General features: G+C 42.2%; 2 protein-coding genes across 2 annotated transcripts; one reads left to right on the plus strand and one right to left on the minus strand.

Annotated features, from left to right (window-relative positions):
• Nucleotides 1-5,628: 5,628 nt before the first annotated feature.
• On the minus strand, nucleotides 5,629-8,882 carry cbln2b (cerebellin 2b precursor). Its single transcript, XM_040167632.2, has 4 exons — nucleotides 8,547-8,882; nucleotides 7,555-8,183; nucleotides 6,774-6,893; nucleotides 5,629-6,683 (listed from the first exon to the last, which is right to left on the minus strand). The coding sequence occupies exons 2-4, from the start codon at nucleotides 7,840-7,842 to the stop codon at nucleotides 6,486-6,488; spliced, it is 606 nt and encodes a 201-aa protein (XP_040023566.1). The 5' UTR covers nucleotides 7,843-8,183; nucleotides 8,547-8,882; the 3' UTR covers nucleotides 5,629-6,485.
• Nucleotides 8,883-10,772: 1,890 nt separating this feature from the next.
• fbxo15 (F-box protein 15) lies at nucleotides 10,773-17,554 on the plus strand. Its single transcript, XM_040167923.2, has 9 exons — nucleotides 10,773-11,032; nucleotides 12,136-12,240; nucleotides 13,162-13,401; nucleotides 14,758-14,961; nucleotides 15,068-15,197; nucleotides 15,326-15,408; nucleotides 15,904-16,049; nucleotides 16,554-16,678; nucleotides 16,897-17,554. Exons 1-9 carry the CDS (start codon nucleotides 10,929-10,931, stop codon nucleotides 17,161-17,163), a joined length of 1,404 nt encoding a protein of 467 aa, XP_040023857.2. The 5' UTR covers nucleotides 10,773-10,928; the 3' UTR covers nucleotides 17,164-17,554.
• The last annotated feature ends 386 nt before the right edge of the window (nucleotides 17,555-17,940 follow it).

A 17,940-nucleotide genomic window follows, 5' to 3' on the forward strand; every position in this document is an offset into this window, starting at 1 on the left:
TATGGATGACTTTTGCTATAGTGTACAATCTTGACATATGTACAAAGAGATCCAGATAGTTACAGAGTTTTTGTGTTTAGTTTGTCTTTCGCAAAACACATTTTGAAAAAACACACTTAGTTTATCACCTGATTTTCGGTCTCGCTGGTCCGATCCGCCACAATCTGTGTATGAAATACTGCAGCTATTGAGTTTTTATCGGTTTCCATCAGCAATTTAACATATTGGTTTCATGCCTGTGGATGGTGATAGTCTACTTTCAATTGCTCTGGCAAGAAATGTAACCTTATTAAACCCAGTGCTAACTCCTTTCCAAATGATCTATAAAATGACCAAAACCAGAATTCACATCTACACCTATAAATAAATAGTATGCTGCTGCTGCTGTCATTTTTGTGTGTGTGTGTGTGTGTCTCTGTATGTGTCCTTGATTCAAAAAGGATCAACAACTCACAGTGTGGGTTTTTGTCATCCTCCCCAGCTATAGTAGTGCTGAGGCACAGTTTTTCCCTTTCTAATGAAAGTAGTTAAAGTGGTTATAGATGCTGGGTCCGGGATGCTTTCTCTCAGGCCTGCTGTGCCTGAATCTAATGTGTGGACCGATGATGTATTGGAACCATCACATCAAGGAGTTGTTCATATGAGCCTCGCTCCGAGTTGCTTGCTGTCTGTGTATAGTGGGGGGGACGAGGTAGTATTTTCTTTGGGGAATTGCGTGTTTCAGCAGTATGGATATTGCAGGCTGTGGCAGAAGGAATAAACAGACTTTCTCTGTCTTTCTACCGCTCTTTCTTCAGGGATTGGACTGTTCACAGAGGCAGTTCCGTGACTGATGTTTGTCTGTGTTATGCGTCTATTTATTTGTTTCGCAAACCCAATGCATTATTAACAAGACACTATTATCCTCTCAGCGTATTCTCCGTTTGCATCATTGTCTTTCTACTCAAGTGCAAATGAGCTGGGTCGCTGCACTGCCTCAACTGTAATACCAAAGTTTATGGTGAAATTTGACTCAAAGGACACATGACATCGTCCTGTCTTTCTGATGTAGTCTCGTGTTTCAGTGAGTGGAAGAATTCAACGTGATAAAAGTCTTTCTCATTGCAGGAGAAGAGGGCACAGGTGGTTTTATGTCGTATGGAGGTTATGCCTCCACGATTTGCCGACTAAATACCACTGTTCCTATGGCCCGTGAAATTAGCAGGGATCGTTTGGAAGGAAGCATATCGAGAAAAAAAAGGTTTGGAAGATGACATAAAGAGGTCTGGACCGTTATAAATGGTGATAAATTCTGCCATTCAGTGCGTATTTCCTTTTGACTCCAAGCCACATTAGATATTAGATTGAGCGGACCCGTAAGCCTCATCTCAGGAGGAAGTGCCTGTAGGTTTGCCCGGGAGAAACTTGAATAAAAATATTGCTGTGAAAGGTTTATTCACCCACACAATCACACCAATAGGAATTTCAGCCATAACAGGGACAAGGACCGGCAGAAAGCGAGTCGGTTGCAAAGGACACCTTTTTTCTGGAGATTTTTTTCCCCCTCATGCATACCAATGTATTTAGCTCATCTATAATCAAAGGAAAGGTTGAAAATCTTGTTAGGCTCTCTCTCCTTTGGCAGGACGTGTCCTGAGATTGATACAGCGCACGTATACACACTGGAAAGAAGAAAGAAGCATGAAATTGAGGAAATATCCAAACAAATATTGCACAGAACTTGGCTTCATTAGTTTAATTGTGAGTTTTAGAGATAATAACTTGATAAATGTCTCTTCTCATTAGATAGCTTTTTGTGGCTTGGAAACGGAGCAAATAAAGCAAAGCTCCTCTGCTTTTGAACTGCAGGTTGGGATTCAAGACGGATTTGTTAAAAGGTCCCAGAGTGTGCCGGCAGTATCAACATGTTTTCTTGACTGTGGGTATCTGAGTGGAAGAGTAAATGTTTGGTCTGCAGGAGAATGCATCTCACTTCTGTAGAAAATAAATGCATAAAGTTGGGGTAAAGTTTGTCCTCAGTGTACTAGATCATCACTGGAGCCACTGAGGAGGGAGCTCTTCGAACAGGGGATGCAACATTAACAAAAGGGGTGTTGAAGTGCAGACTCTGAAACTACACGTTATGTTTTAAGAAATCACATGTGGAAGAATAAGAATACAAATGCCGTGAAGCTGAGTTGACAATTTGCAGAGAAACTAAGTTAAAAGGTTCATTGCGTCAGGGTGGATGAAGAGGTGTTCTCACCTTTGCTTGTTCCAAAAATGATAAATAACTACTTGAAATAGAAATGATAGAAACCAAATCTTGCCTTGGATGAATGCTAAAAAAGGACTTTGTTGTCGACTAGAATTATAAATAATTTGTAATGATCTTTTAAGGGGAGAAGGAGGGTAACATTTGCGAAAAGGATAAACACATTTCTGTTGAGGTGTCGAACTACAGAGAGAAAATGACAAGCAATCCGCCAAATATCATCTATGTTCAAATGGAATAAAAACACCCACTGAAAATATGCAAAGGCAATGTGATTAAATGTTTGGAGACCAAAAGACGCGTTGAAATGAATGTCAAAGCCGTCCTGATCTCCAGATGACATCTTTCAAATCAACGGCAATAACAAATTCTTGCTGCTAAAATGATTTCATTTTTTTTTCTTTGGTGGGGGAGTTCCCGCAGCAAATTAAAGATAGGTTTAGACATTTCCAAACATTAGCCACTTTGCTGAAGCCTCTATGAGCCCAAAATAAAACTTTGATAAGGGTGCGTTCAGTGTACATAATTGTTGTTGACCCTGCGTGGGTGCGTACAGTCTGAAACAACCTCATTAACGAATAACTGGCATTTTCCAGGAGAGCCGGGAACCAAAGATGACATTGGTCTGATAAGTCCCTTACATAATTTATATCCCAAAGCATAAAGCATCTCTGCACCTTCACGCTGAGAAGGGCCCACTGTGCAGCCAACCTGTGATCTCTCTGCATGTGCTGTTGCATACGAATTTGAAGGACCAATCCTGAAAGGAAGAAGGAAAGTCTCAGAAGAGACCAAGAACAAATGCTCTAAAAATAAAAAATAAAAGGCCTTATGAGTTGAGGGCTTTTTAGTGACTTTTAATGGCTCCAAGTGGCCTGCAAAGCACAGTAAAATGCCATCTGTGCTGCCATAAAGAAGGGAGCCCACATTTGAAGACAAATTGTACTTTAGGGTGGACACATTTAATACTCCAACATGGCTGAAAACTTGGGTGAATCTATTGTTACAGCTACCAACAAAAAATACCAGTTGGGCTCGTAAACCTTGAATAATTAAGATATCTTTTATACAATAAAGTTGTATCAAGGAGCAAAACAGTGTTTCTATATAAGACATGAAATAACAACAAACAATCCTCATCTTGCACTTAAATTCTGTTGTGCGGAAATTACATGAAGCAATAACGTGTTTTTGTTTACATTTCTCATTTGCCGTGTGCGCGGGCTGAATGTTAATGCACAAACGGCTAGCTTAATTATCTAAGGGGATCATATGGAAAATTGTTTTCCATAACAGTATGGACATAATTAGCTATAGGCCAGTTGAGCCCACTCTCCTAATCACTGTGATTCAGTGGCAGTTTCTACTGCTATATGCAGTCCAATTGCTGGCATCAGCAAGCGATCAGCGGGACTTTCTCTTTGTTCTCAGCTACATTCTGCTACACACAAGATGAAAGTGTGTACATGTAAAAAAAAAAAAAAAAAGCAAATGGCCATCAGTAAAACTCAAGTTTCCGTACGCTCACATGTATGATATCATCAACTATGAATGCAACCACTTCACAGGCCGAGCAGTGGTTGGTTTTCAGTCCAACGCCACTGGAAGGAACAGCCACTTCCATGTCTTTCTTTTTTTTACATGTAAGGGTTAAATATGTTTTAAAAAGGCTCTTAACTCTTCTGACTTTTTTTTCCTCCAATGCCGTGCCGGATTTGTTTGCACCATTTAACCACGTCCAACCATTCAAGAGGGCTCAATCACTCAAGAATGTGGTCATTTTGAGAAAGAAAAAGTTTTAAAAAGTGATAGTTTGGTCGAAGCTTTGCAAGCTAAATTCTTTAGCCGTTGTAAGCTTGATTGAGAAACGCACTGCCTTATTTTCAAACCAGTCTTAACAAATCCCTGCAGCGTATCCTCTTTTGTCTTCCTCCAATAAGTAAGAAACTATATTTCATATTCACCAGACAATCCTCAGTTTTTGCCTCCCAAAGCTCCTTCTACAAATGCCAATGTCTCTGTACGGACCTTGGCAAGCAGACCAGCTTCCACACAGGAAGTTCAAAAGTGTTTCTCTTGTCTCCCATGACTTAACACCGCGACGTGTATAATACAACAGTGCCTCCCTCCACAGCTCTGCGAAGATCTCAAGATTGGAATTGTCCAAAATGAGGTGAAGCGACACAGTTTGCCCTTTGACTCGATACTACAACAGAGAACTCACCTGTGGTAATTGCATGTTGCTCTGCTAAATTAGACAACCTAACTGCAACTTACACAATTGCACAAAACAGGAGTTGACTTTTTGAATTACAGTGATTTTGCATTTGCTCAGTCCACACTTGAATTGCAACAACACTGATATTTAACATCAGATATTATTGAGGGATGAAAGGCTGGATTAAAATATGAGAAGCGGGTAGACAAATATGTTGCTGTAAGTAAATTGCTGTAAATCAACTTTTTTCTCTTCAACTCTTTTATTCAGATTTAGTAACACCCTGCATTTAGTTGGGTGGGTGGAGGGGGGGGGGGGCAGTGATATTGTCTGTGGGTTTGAGGTGGAGAGATTGAATGGAGGAAGAGGACACTGGTGGGTTTGTGTGTGTGTGTGGGGGGGGGGGGGATTATCACTAAAGTTTGATTTTCAAACAAATGTCAATTGTGATGAAACAATTGTTTCATCACAATTGTGGGGGGGGGGGCCTGCACTTGTATGGACGACTCCCTTGTTTTATCCTACGAGACAATCCCTTGTGAACATACATCAAAATGGGTCATCGTGGCGCAGGGGTTAGAAAAGGTGTTTTGGGGAAGCACAAGGTTGGTGGTTCGAGTCCAGGCTGCCCCATGTTCCATGTCGAAGTGTCCCTGAGCAAGACACCTTACCCCTAACTGCTCCCCAGGCAAAAATGTGAAAAAGCCATGGGTTTAAAGTGTAATGTAAGTCGCTTTGGATAAAAGCGTCTGCTAAATTACCTGTAATAATAATAATAACCTGTAATAAAAAATGTATGTTTGCTTGATCCTGGCTCGTGTTCCATGAGACGACGCTTTCCGTTAATGTTCCAATGTCTTGGAACTTGGGGTTCAATATTTCCATTCAATGCATGTTACTCTATAAACAAAAATACAACTCTTTTTTTTCTCTCTCAGGAAAAAGTCTTGTGGTGTTTTTTTTCTGTAACAAGTGCTGCGATACGTCAGTGCATTTCAGCACCGCGGACAGCGACTAAACACCCGCTCTCTGTTCCCCTCAGGCCTTTGGCCTCAAACGCATTTTTACCAGACTATCAGACTATAAGTATTTTTTTTCTCCAACCTGCTGCCTTCAAGTGCAAATTCCTGGGAATGAACAGCGATAAATGCGCTCAGCCTATACAATACAATATCTTTTATTAAGCGGGACATTTAGGGATTTGTCTATTATTTCCACAATGTACATTTGGTCAGCAACGTCACTGAACATTAAATCCGTCAAAGCTACGCAGATTCCGAAATGTAGAACACACAATAATGTGAATATGTACTTTATAAATTATATAATTATGCTTTAATAAAAGGGCTCTAAGTTGTCGCGGTGGCTGAAATATGTCGCCTTTTTTTCCTCTTTTAATAAACTCGTCGGCGGCCTACATTTGGCTTAGGTTTCAATATGTTCAGCATCCAAACGCAACACCATTGACGGCACGAAACATAAAGTAAAAACTTCCATTCGTGCAAAAAAAAAATGCCTTGGGCGTGAGAGCACTTCTTCTCTGGTTGTCCATAATTCCATATACTTCACGAAAACCATATATTCTTTAAGGCTATACAAACATAAAATAGAGCATGACACACTCGGCCTGTCCAGGACGTCAGTTCCTCCACTCATCATCTTCGCCCTTGTCCGTTTTCCCAGGTACACCCGTTTGTCTGTTGGCAAAGTTTGTTTTCCAAGCAAGGAAAAAAAAAAGAAAAAAATCCACATTCCCGACAAGCACACGCCCCTGGCCGATCAATACTTTTAATCATCCAGATTGCGTTAAAGTCGACTGATGGATTCGAATATATGAAACTCCAAGGAAACGTTCATATTTGACTAGATAGTGGACGAGTGTAAGTATACAGATATTCGTCGGCTTCCTTGGCAGACAGTTATTTAAGTTGAAAGTAAATGGCATGGGTTTTTTTTTCTTCTTTTTTTTTTCTTTTTCAGAGTCTCTTGCGACGTGGATCATCGCAGGTTAGATTATAGAGGAAACACTAGAAAGCCTGAGAAGGTGGAGTATTTCCATCCGCCCATTAAGGTGCCTCGTTCCAGCTTCAGGGAGACGCGGTCCTCCCGTTCCACCATCAGCAGTACTCCGTTGCTCGCCGCCTCTCTCGTAACGTCCTGGTCACCGGCGAATGCTGATATAACTGGATAATCGTTCTGCATCAGGTTCACCTGCAAGACAGGAGAGAGAGTTCGGTGTCATGCTCGGGTCTCCGAGTGAATGCTGACTGACGGCAACCCAACTGCTCTATAATTGCTCACCTGTATGGTTTGTCTGTTGTAGACCTTCACCACGTGGAAGCTGAAACTGTATATCCCCCTCCTCGGAGCCTGGAAAACACTCGCTTTGAGATCGAAATGGTTGCCGATGTTCACTAAAACCTGCGCGAGAAGGGCACGAAAAAAGACAAGGCATTAGATATATATAGATATATAGATATTTACCCCGTGCAAGCTTAACTGAACACAACATTTGTTTCCCCCCCCTACCCCCAAATCTAATCGTTTGCCCCTGCCACGCTTAGTGACTGCAGAGAGGCGTATCAGTCTGTGCCAAATGGTTTAAGGCTCCGCTTCAGTCGTAGTTTGGGGATGGTTCACACGTTGATGTGTAGAATAGGCTGCTGTCCAAAAGCAGATAAGTGGACCATCCCAGCAGAAGCAAAACAATGCATGTCAGTGCGACAGAGGCCCGAGACCTACATATGTGATCTATCTGCATGGATGAACACTCGTTTTGATAGAGCATCCCTCAATCCCACCAATTACGCAAGGCATTGAATTAACAATTTCCCAAGGAAATAGTATAATTCTATTATGGGTACAGACACTCAAGGCTCAGATCACCCACAGCGAGTACAGTGATATGAAATCAATGAAACATAACCTTAAACAAGTTCCGCTCCCCCAAAGCAAATATATCGCATGTATATTGTAAAGAGAGGGGGAAAAGGGAAAACTATTTTTGGAGCCACGGATCCGACTGATATCCGGTTAAAATTAGACTCCTGCAGAACTCTGCAAAATTCAGTGAACATCTGACCTGGTCAAAGTAGATGGTCATAGACGTGTTGCTCATCTCTGACGGCTCGTGGTTGGTTCCACGCACGGCGGAAAAAGCCACTTTTGCCCCAGCGGAGCGGACGGATATGCCAAGTGAGGAGGTGACCCCTCCGTCCGAGGAAGGGTTAGAGTCGCAAACCACAAGACATTTTCCTTCGAGCACGATGGGCTCCGTATCATTCTGGCCGAGGCAGAAAGCCAAGCCGCATCCCAAGAGAAGGACCAGTGCCAGTACGGCGCAGGGTCCCGGGCAGCGCGAGGGCACCATGGTCGGATCGTTGATCCCGCGCACACTGATACTACCCGGCAGCCCCTTGGAGGTTTGTTAGTTCTCGGTCACCTGGTCCGGACTTGGTACCTTCTCTCCACTCTCTCCCTTTCTCTCTCTCTCTCTCTCTCTCTCTCTCTCTCTCTCTCTCTCTCTCTCTCTCTCTCTCTCTCTCTCTCCTCTCTCTCTCTCTCTATTCCTCTATCTGCGATGCTCCCTCGCTTTCTCTAAGCACCTCTGACACACAGATGCACTCCGAGTCGCTGCGGCGGTAACTACCCTCCCTCCTGGGCGTCTGAGTTGTTTTTGGGAAAGTATTCAGGCAGCTGTTGTTCCAAATCCTGAGATGAAATTAAAATAATTACATCAGGCAGCAGTAACAAAACAATTTCAAACAGTTCACTCGTTTATCCCGCGTGCGTAAAATGGCTATCGTGCGTAAAAAGACAATCGGCAGTCAATAATAGCTAAATAAAATAAAAATCAGGTAATGTTACACATTTCGTACATTCCATTATTGACCAAGTCGAGAGTGCCACTGCGGGTGGTCTCTGATAACTGTGCGCCTCAACAATTTGGTGACAAATTATAGTGTCGAATTCAAATAGTGTAACAGTTATATTTACCTTTTGTTCTAATCGGTAATTGTTGCAAAACAACCACTTACCATTTTTTTGGTTGAGAAAAAGTAAATCACGACCTACCTGTGCAATCCATCTCGCTGGTATGCTCCCTGTCTCTGTCAGACTGCGAACTGAGTGCTCAGATCGGTGGTGCTACACAAGCATGAGTCTCTGGGCTCCCTTCCGAGGGACAACTCACGCCCATTCTTTGTTTGCCACTGCAACGAGACTCTTCAGAAGTATTCGGCAATTAAGAGCACATGGGCGGACTAAAGGGTTTGTTTACATATTCATTATTTGGATGCTGTGAACTCAGAGGTCCCACGGGAGGACAGAGATCCCTTGCAGTCATGTCAACGTCTGTCATTTACATCATGGTGTCTCATGTCCCACCCTGCTTGATCTAAAAAATAATGCGGGTTGCAGCGGATAACCTTGCTGCTACATGGTACATGCAGCATGCATGTTGGCTGTATGTAACTAATTGAAGACTTAGCGATCTTATAAGTCCAAACAAGATACTTGTGCCCCATCCAGTGGTGGGTGAAACAACTGCAGAATGCTTATCTAAAATCAAATCTAAGCACTAGTGTGATTAAAATAACAAGAGCATCTGGCTGGCATGTTTCATTACTTGGTGGGTGTGTACTGGCATATCAGCAAATCCTTTCTAATGCACATCACGTTTTACAAACTCTCCACGATTTGACTAAAAGAAGGGGACACTTCAGAAAATACGCACTTCACAGAGAATGCCCTGCACCTCTTTGTACTACCCTTGGCCTTTTTTCAGTTCTTGACATGCGATCATCCTTTGAAGAGCCGTGTAAAGGGTTCCTATCAGTGATCCCCGCCTCTGAGAAGTCTTAAGAGTCGGCCTTATAAGCGGTGAACCCTCACGAATACCTTTTTAATGAGCTGTCATTTACCGATGTAAAGATATGTGAAATGACTACATTATGCATGGGACTCACGTCTGCAACGGAAGGCTCTGTAAATAGACTGTTTTCAGCTTCACTAGCTCAAGAAAAAAGTGGGAGGGGAAGTCTGCTTTTCCTTAAACATAATTCATCAGTGCTGAATACAAGCAAGCAAATGGATAGGCGGAGAGGATGAAACCAAATCATTCTTTTAAGGTTTGCCTGTCACAATGAATAAGCATTCAAAACCTTGAAAACATTCACGATATGAGGCTCGCACAAAGTACATAGAACATCCTTGTGTAATGAAACACAACTTGCATATTGAACGTAATTGTGTTGATTCTTTCTCAGCACCATTTGACAAACATTGCACTGTCAAAGCAGGCTGACAGGCCATGCGGAAGAGTGACATCAGGTATCCAAGAGCCACAACTCACCCGAGGCCATCAGAAGGACACATAGCTACAAAAAAATCATCAAATGTCAAGTATGGGGGACATGAAAGGCAAAGGGATGTGGCCTACATGTACATGGCGTTGCCATACCAGGGGCTGCCGTTGCCCTAAGAGGGACTTCACTTCCATCAGGCAGGATGATCGGCTGGACTGGGGATGTGTTATGGTTATTTTTCCTGACAGCCAGCCGAGCCAACTAGCTTCCAGGAATAGGAGGTGGATTATGTGGTTGGACTTAAAGCAAGCAGTTTAAAAACCTATTCCAGTGTCTCCTTCTTCTATTACAGAAAAAAAAATTAAATATCCAAAAAATCAGAAGAGACCCAACCTGCATACTCAGACCACCATATGATTTCCACAGCTTAAAATACCCACCTTATAAAAAATATATTTCCGTCCATCTGTTTGTGTGCAGGTCTCTGTGCGAGTGTGACAAATAAAAACTTTCCTACAAGTAAACCATAATATCTTAAACCCTTATTATTGTTTTCCACATCACAGTTATGGTTGAGTCTACAGGAAAACAAGGAGCAATGTGTGTGTGTGTGTGTGTGTGGCAATGCACATGTATGGTAATGATTTGTTTGATTGCCATGTGGAACTGATATCTTTTCTAGGTTGGTTGGAATCTATTTATTTAAATGAGCGTTGTGGAAAGACCATTTGTTATGGTGCAACATTTTGATGACAGTCATAGAGTCATCATTACGTTTTTCATCTTTAAATGCCCTGATTATGTCAGAGTTATCTGTCCCTTTCTCTTAATTAATCAGACATAATTACAGAACGACACTCATAAAACTAATGCCAACATTATGGGATGTCTCATACTGTAGGTCGGTAGTCTACTGCGTTGCAAATGGAACCGCACAATCTCTGATTGGAAATGAGCTTTTCTCTGCTTTTATTTTGAAGGCAAATATCGGCCTTGTCCACCGGAAACTAGTTGCTGCCCAAGAAACTTGACCCGACGTCACCATGGAGACCGGACGCGGAAACTCGGGTAATTTAGTGACATTATCGATGACTTCATCGGCAGATTAGTTTAACTAACTTATCTTAACAAGACCAGACCAGCGCAACACATGGCGGCACCAAAAGAAGACATTTCCAGGACAGGACGGGCGGCGAGGACGTCGAAAAGAGCCGACAAATCGTCTCCGGCGTCCAGTCCGAACTTAATGGAAAGGTAATTTCCATCAAAACGTTCAGAACCTGTGGCGAGTCGAGGCTTTCTAACCCCGCAGGATGAAGGATTTATAGACTGTGTTTGTGCTAAAACTCAATCAAAGCACCGCACAAAAATCTGTACGAGTGAGGTAAGTCTTTTCAATGTAGATTCAGACAGAAGCAATTTAGCACAAATTATTTTTCTTCTTTCTCATAGTCACAGTTGGCATCTTAAGACTTAATGATCCAGTAAACAACTCAATCACCCCGATACGAGCATGGCACGTAATTGAAAATGTATACATGGAGTCTAGTAGCAAACAGTGATTTAAATATACCTTTTTTAAATTTTTATTTAATCAGTTTACCGGTGATTCTAACAAAAAAAGCAGATAGTCACTTTTCCGAAACCAGATAATTTTTTTCACTTTTGCATTTTAATCGAGTCAAATCGTTACTGCTACCTGTTCCGAGATATACTGACACAACGCAACACTATGTTTTATCAGTAATGCCAAAAAATAGTGGATGAAATATCTGATGTGTTGACACTCTATTTAGGGATCTTATAAAACGCTTGAATAGACAGTCAACTTGATTTGTGTTCTCAGAAATTGTTAAATATGGTTGTAGTTTGATATGCAGCACCAACATTTGTCCTTAAAAGACTAGTTACTTTATTTCACTATTTATTTTTCTGAAAACACAAATTCTCAAATTCATACCAAGACATGAAGTGAAATTGGATCTCCCTCTGTTGGATTCCTCACTTCTTGCAGCTTAAGAACGGTGTATTTCTCTGCCAGAATTCCGTGCGAACAATTGCGTTGGATGTATGAACACCCTCCTCTGTTGTTTTGTTGTCAGGGTATATTTTCACACAAGCATTTTTAAAAAAACAGTGAATTGATGTTGTGTTGGTTCAATACCAAGTCTGCTCAATGACGAAGACGGACGCGGCTCGTTCCGTTTCGTTGCCAGAAGTGCATAATAAGACCGCCTGTCAAGAGCTCATTTGTCTCGTTCAGCGATGCCTCCAAAGAACTGCGTGCTGAACAACAGGCGCCATGAAACCGCCGATGTCACTTCCTTGTAGTGACGTCTAATTACCGTTTTCCTCAGACTGCCATCTGAGATCCTGATGAAGATTCTGTCATACCTAGACGCCGCCGCTCTTTTCAGCATCAGCCACATCAATAAGCTCTTCTACCAGCTTGCAAATGATGAGTAAGTACCAGCCGGGTAGTGTTAATGCGACATAAACCGTAACGTCAAATACGTCACTTAGGAATACAATCCTTCAGAGAGTCCTTTTGCCTTATTCTTATTCTGCCTTAAATCGGCCAGTGCACTAAAACACTGAATTTAAGATTGATTTGTTTATCACAACAATCAAATCCCCAAAGACATTGAGTCAATCCTTAAAAACGAAATCTGCTTAATGGCGTCGGCAGATTTTTTATCCCTATTTTGGCATCCCATGTCTGGATTTGTATATATTATACATTGTACAAAAGCAGCTTCCATGTTGACGTCAAATCCCACAACTTTAATATGATATATCGAAAGAGTGGAGCCAGGGATTAGTGACCCTTAAAGTTTGCTCCTGCACATCAGGTAGTACCACATAGTAATTGTACTGAACTGACATGCATAAGAGAAGCTAATGTTCATGGTTCGGTGTCTTGAGAGGTTGTAATTGGTGCAGCCTGCACTAAACCGTTAATTCACCATGATGGGAAACAGCCATGCAAACCAGTGAAAAAATACCAGCTACCAGGTACTGCACACTGTCATGTGACCTCTTTCCAGTGCTGCTCAGAACACCCACTTTTCTACGAGTGATTTCCATGAAACCCCATTTACAATAATAACACATAAAGTAGGAACTTCAACACGTGACTCGGCTTCTTAACAGGAAATTAAACTTTTATCAGAACACAGCATTTTTCTCTACCGACACCCAAACAGAAGAACATTTACATTCAGGAATAAGTGGAAGAGGTTATATTAGAATGGCAGACCTGGGACAAATAAGCAAATATGACCTTATTCCATATAATTACATCATTTGTCCTTCTTATGAAGTTGTCCTCACTCACAGCTACCTCTCCCCTTTCTCTACCTTAATGAATACCAACGCCGCAGTGCTGTGTGGAACAAGATATACATAGCAGGGTTAATCAAGAACAAAAAGCGGGAGCCTATTTGCGCGGACGAGCTGTTGCTGAAGACGGCCGCAACGGAGGCGCAGGATCGGGCCGCGGGCTACTGGAAGCGCCTGCACTTCACGTCTGTAGCTGCGTACGAAATGAACAAGTGGAAAAGTCATCTTAGACCCATCAGCCTTCACACCGGGATGCCCAGCCAGACGGAGCGGGTCCTCAGGTAAGAGACGGAGAGACGGAAGGGACAAAAACTGCTTCTGAAAAGCCACTTTAATGATGCACCTGTTAAAATTAAAAAAAATGTAATATGCGGCAAGTACTAAATTTCACTTACCAGACACATAAGTAGCCTGTCAAGTGTTGTTTGTGAATAAACACTCAGATGAGGGCTTACTGTGCATTTTCAATCATTTGAGTGCCTCAGAGGGTAAGAAAAAAAAAAGAACATTATTTCTCCGGCAATCCTTGTTATTTAGTTTAATATATCACGGTGTGCGGCTTTACTTTCGGCCAAAAGGAGATGTGTTGATAGGTTTTTTTTTTTTTTTTTTTCATACCTCGCTGTAATCTGCCATCAGAAGCTGTTTTTAAAATTGGAAGCAAGCAGCTCTGGGAGGTATCATGGGAACCCCTGCCTTGTTTGTGGTTAGCAAAGAGTAAAACTTTGTACGGATCCGCCCTGTTAGGAAAGTTCAAAAAGGTGGAGACTAGGGAACAGTTGAAGCCGCTTCGCCATCAAACAGAAAGCAGGGTTTGTTTTTCATATCGCCTCTTATTGACAATTTCTTATTGAAGGTGAGAAAGGAGGCATCTGTCCCGAGCAAGATGTCTGCCCAGGGGGGGGGGACGCCAACACGCAGGGGAAAGCTCCCTCGTCGCTTTGTTTTTGTAACCTCTGATTAGAGGCTGTGCAGCACTCAATTTTCAGTTCTGCGGCGGTCGCTGTGGTACAGAGGGGGAAGCGGAAATAATTGTGTTTCTTGGAGATGCTGTCGGAATTGTTGAAATAAATTACTTAGGGCCGCCCCCACCCCTCACATTCATGCGCACACACACCCTCCCCTTCCTCCGGCCTCACACCTACTCAGACAATTCCCCGTGGGGGAATTTGTCTGTGAGAGACACTGAGGAGCATGCGATTTACCTCGGTAATAATCATTTCAACAAGACATCACACACACACACACACACACACCCACACACACACAGACAATGCAGAGCGAAATCCCCCTGGGTCATCTGGGGCCTCCTGGGCTGCTCCAGTTTTTAGCTTTGTTCCTCCACTTAATTGATATTGGATGGTGCCTGAGCGAGTCACCGGCTGAATCGCAGCAGGGGAAGCCCTGAATTACATTTCAGACACAACTGGATCAAGAGATTTATCACAGCAGCTGGGTTTTCATGAATTTGCTGCATATCATTTCATTGAGTGAGTATCTGTGTTCAGCTAGTAGTTTCTATCTTTTATAATGTCAGAAGCCCTTTTCATATCAGATTTCAGGTCTGCCTTGTGTTTGTGTCATACCTGCCCTATATTTTCTTTGCCGTGATCCGGTGTCGCGTCACGTCTTTCTAGAAACTTGCACGTCAGCTGGGAGCTGACGGCGTCCCATCACTCGGGCCGTCAGTGCACACGTGAACCGAGCTGGTCCCACTTCTGCGAGACCTCTGTGACTCTGTGCTGGAGCGGAGGAGGCTGCTTGGCCGACTACCAGCAGATTTCCACCCTTCAACTCCACGGCGTCAGGAGGATTGCCCTCAACTGCCCCGGCCTGAAGACGTGAGACAGTCGGCGTCCATCTCCTTGCTCTCTCTGTCTCACTCTGCTTCCTCTGTTCCCTCTCTGAATCAGACTGTTTTTTTTTTCCTTTCGCCTGCTCCGTCAGACCAGGATGGAGGTCCCTCATGGCGAAGTTAGACATGGAGGCTCTGGCTGAAAGCCCGCAGGTCATTGGACAGGACAGACTAGTCGAACTGAAGCTGCCACAGCCCGGCGTCATCATCGGGGTCTGGAGGGTAATTAGTGCAGCTATGACATTTTGAAATGATCATTCGGGTAATCGGAAAAATTAGATGTGTCGTTGTTTTTATTACTTAAAATGACAACAATGTACCTGAAATTCAAGGGACGGCTCTGTTTGCAGGATCAGCCATCAGTTGCATTTGTCATGGTCACCCTTCACTTGCACAGGCTGCTGGAAAGAAGCAGCCTGGGATCTTCTGTTCGGTAGGCTGCACTCAAACAGGCACCTTTTTATTCACATGCTTACATACAACCACATCCTCATCAGATCGTTAGGCCGTCAAGTTTTACTTACACTCCTATAAAGTCACAAGTGGACATTATTTTAAAGGGTCGTGTTGGTAACAACGTGTTCATATTTAGTTCTCCAATGAATGTGAAAGTAAAGAAATACTCACAACAACATATGTGATAACATATCGTGGAGCTCTTGAAGGTGATACATTGATCGTCTGAGAGGAGAGAGAAAACATCATTAGGACCACAAAGCCGTCTTGATAAGGAATGATCATTGTGAGCCAGCACCTACTATGAGCGGGGACTTCAGCATAGCGGGGCTGTAGCCCCCTCTCCTGGTTTCACGTTAGAGCACATGGGGATTCCTGTCCACAGAATAAACCTCTCACGTAACTCATTAATGAAATACTGTTTTCTTAATGTTTTTCTTCATCTTCCTCTTCTTCCCCCCCCTTCCTTTAGCCCCTACGTGGAGCCGATAATTAAATCCCCTTTTGATGACATAGACCCAGAATATGGTCTCCATGGCTACCAACTACACTTTGTTCTCTACAACAGTGCGTGCACGATCATGTCCAGAAGCTTCCCCCAGATCTTCTGCAGGAGAAGTACATTCATACTTATATTCACTAAGATACACTGTGCTGTGCTGAATGGACCATTTCACAATGATCTTTAATTGGAGCAGGTGTGATTCATATTTAATTCATATTTGTCAGAGTTATACTGAGCAAGGTTAATGCAAAATATCCACGATTGGTTTGCTTTGTCTTTTTTCATACAAAATATGGTTATAATGCCACTGCAGCCACGTGTTTAACACAGACAGATTTTTCTCTCAGGACATCAGCAGTGTGACCTTTTAACATCGACATTATCTTTGTCCTTTGTGAATCCTTTGCAGCATCCTGCACATTGCAGTTTGCTTTTCAACTCGTATTCACAATTAACTAGATAACATTTATTTGCTATGTTCATTAAAACAATTGTAATTGAGGATGATTAGGTCCAACATTGAATAACTGAACTCGTTATCTGCTTTTTAGCCTTCACTAATCAAGTGACAAAATTATTGTTGTTTTAGATTCACTCGTCTTTTCTTGTTTCAACAGCTCAGATCAGCGATGGTCTAATCCCGCTGCCTGCCATTAGCAGCACAATTAACTCGCAGCACACACCTCTATCCTGCGGCATCAGCCTTCCCTGGAGGTGTGAGGCCCTGCAGGGCGCAGTGAAGGTACGACACGAGCAGTTTCACCACGTAAAGAAAGAAAAGCAAGCAAAAAACATACATTACGGACTTATTGGTTAAAGAAACAACATGATGGTTTAGTTTTAATGTTCACAGACATATTAAAAAGATGGATGAATTTTGACAGTTTTCACTCATTGTATTATAAATAAAGATTAATACTTGGAATGGAATCCCACTAAAATCTCACAACGTCTTGCCAGAATTGCTGCATCATGAGTTTGACTCTACTGGACGAATTCAAGACCCCTTTCTGGTGTGTCGCCTCTCCTGTTTCCATGGAGCGCGAGAAGAATTCTGTCTCCTACGACTATGACGGGAAGCACTTCCTGATCCACTATCGCGACTCAGAGGGTCAGGTGAAGATGAACCTTGTCTGGATGAAGGAACAGAAGCAGTTTTTTGTTATTTCATTAGTTGTCTCTGTGTCTGTTTGCAAAGTCAACAAACATTTCAATAGAAATTACTGAACCTGCAGTATTTCTTGAGCAGGCTGTAAGGTTTTAATTACAACAGTTATTTTGATTAATGATTCTGATTGATCTTTTAACCTGTCAATTAAACATATGTTTGCTACGTGATCTACTTGTATCATTTTATATCAGCATATATACCTTAGCAGAAATGATGTACTGATATTTTTGATTTGCAGAAAATGTTGCTGTTCAAAAGAAGATTTTTTATTATTTTGTATTTAAATGCTGTAAATGCTGTAAAGTAAATAATAATAATTTGCTTTGAAAGTCTAATTACTTGTAACTTGGTGTTACATTAACATTTTTATAGCGTTTTGAGACAGTCAAGAGGAGGTAGGGGAAAGAAATGTCAAATGGGAGATTTAATAAACAATTTACTGTTGAATTGCCTGATTGAAGGATATTGAAAGCATCATCAATCTGAGACAAAACCAGCAGTATGTGCAGACGTATGAGGTATTTTTTTCCGGTCTTAAATCCGTAGTCAGAATCACACTTTTCACTTTTGTGTATGTGATTATTTATCACCGGTGACAACTGAGTTGGCCCTCTTGACTTATTCAATGCAATAAGAGTAATCAATTCTTTTCGCCGAACAAATAAAGCTGTGAGTTTAGATTGTTTGTTAAAGTCATTTTTCATCACTCCACCATGACATTTAATAAAAAAAAAACATTTTTACAACATTTTACCATGAAAATCATGGTGAAAATCATCGTCATTCACATAGAGTTATTTTGTAAATGGAGCCCTGGTGTGCGTGTATTTGCC

The sequence above is a fragment of the Gasterosteus aculeatus genome, chromosome 21 (genome assembly GCF_964276395.1).
Source record: "Gasterosteus aculeatus chromosome 21, fGasAcu3.hap1.1, whole genome shotgun sequence".
In the NCBI taxonomy this organism is placed as follows: Eukaryota; Metazoa; Chordata; class Actinopteri; order Perciformes; family Gasterosteidae; genus Gasterosteus; species Gasterosteus aculeatus.

What these genes read in the sequence shown, in the direction of transcription:
- cbln2b (XM_040167632.2), bottom strand. Translation starts at nt 7,842, where the DNA reads ATGGTGCCCTCGCGCTGCCCGGGACCCTGCGCCGTACTGGCACTGGTC. An exon ending in TGACCATCTACTTTGACCAG is followed by an intron (nt 6,894 to 7,554) that starts GTCAGATGTTCA and finishes CTTCTCGCGCAG; the next exon opens with GTTTTAGTGAACATCGGCAA. An exon ending in ACAACAGACAAACCATACAG is followed by an intron (nt 6,684 to 6,773) that starts GTGAGCAATTAT and finishes CCTGTCTTGCAG; the next exon opens with GTGAACCTGATGCAGAACGA.
- fbxo15 (XM_040167923.2), top strand. Translation starts at nt 10,929, where the DNA reads ATGGCGGCACCAAAAGAAGACATTTCCAGGACAGGACGGGCGGCGAGG. An exon ending in TACCAGCTTGCAAATGATGA is followed by an intron (nt 12,241 to 13,161) that starts GTAAGTACCAGC and finishes CCAACGCCGCAG; the next exon opens with TGCTGTGTGGAACAAGATAT. An exon ending in TCATCATCGGGGTCTGGAGG is followed by an intron (nt 15,198 to 15,325) that starts GTAATTAGTGCA and finishes CTCTGTTTGCAG; the next exon opens with GATCAGCCATCAGTTGCATT.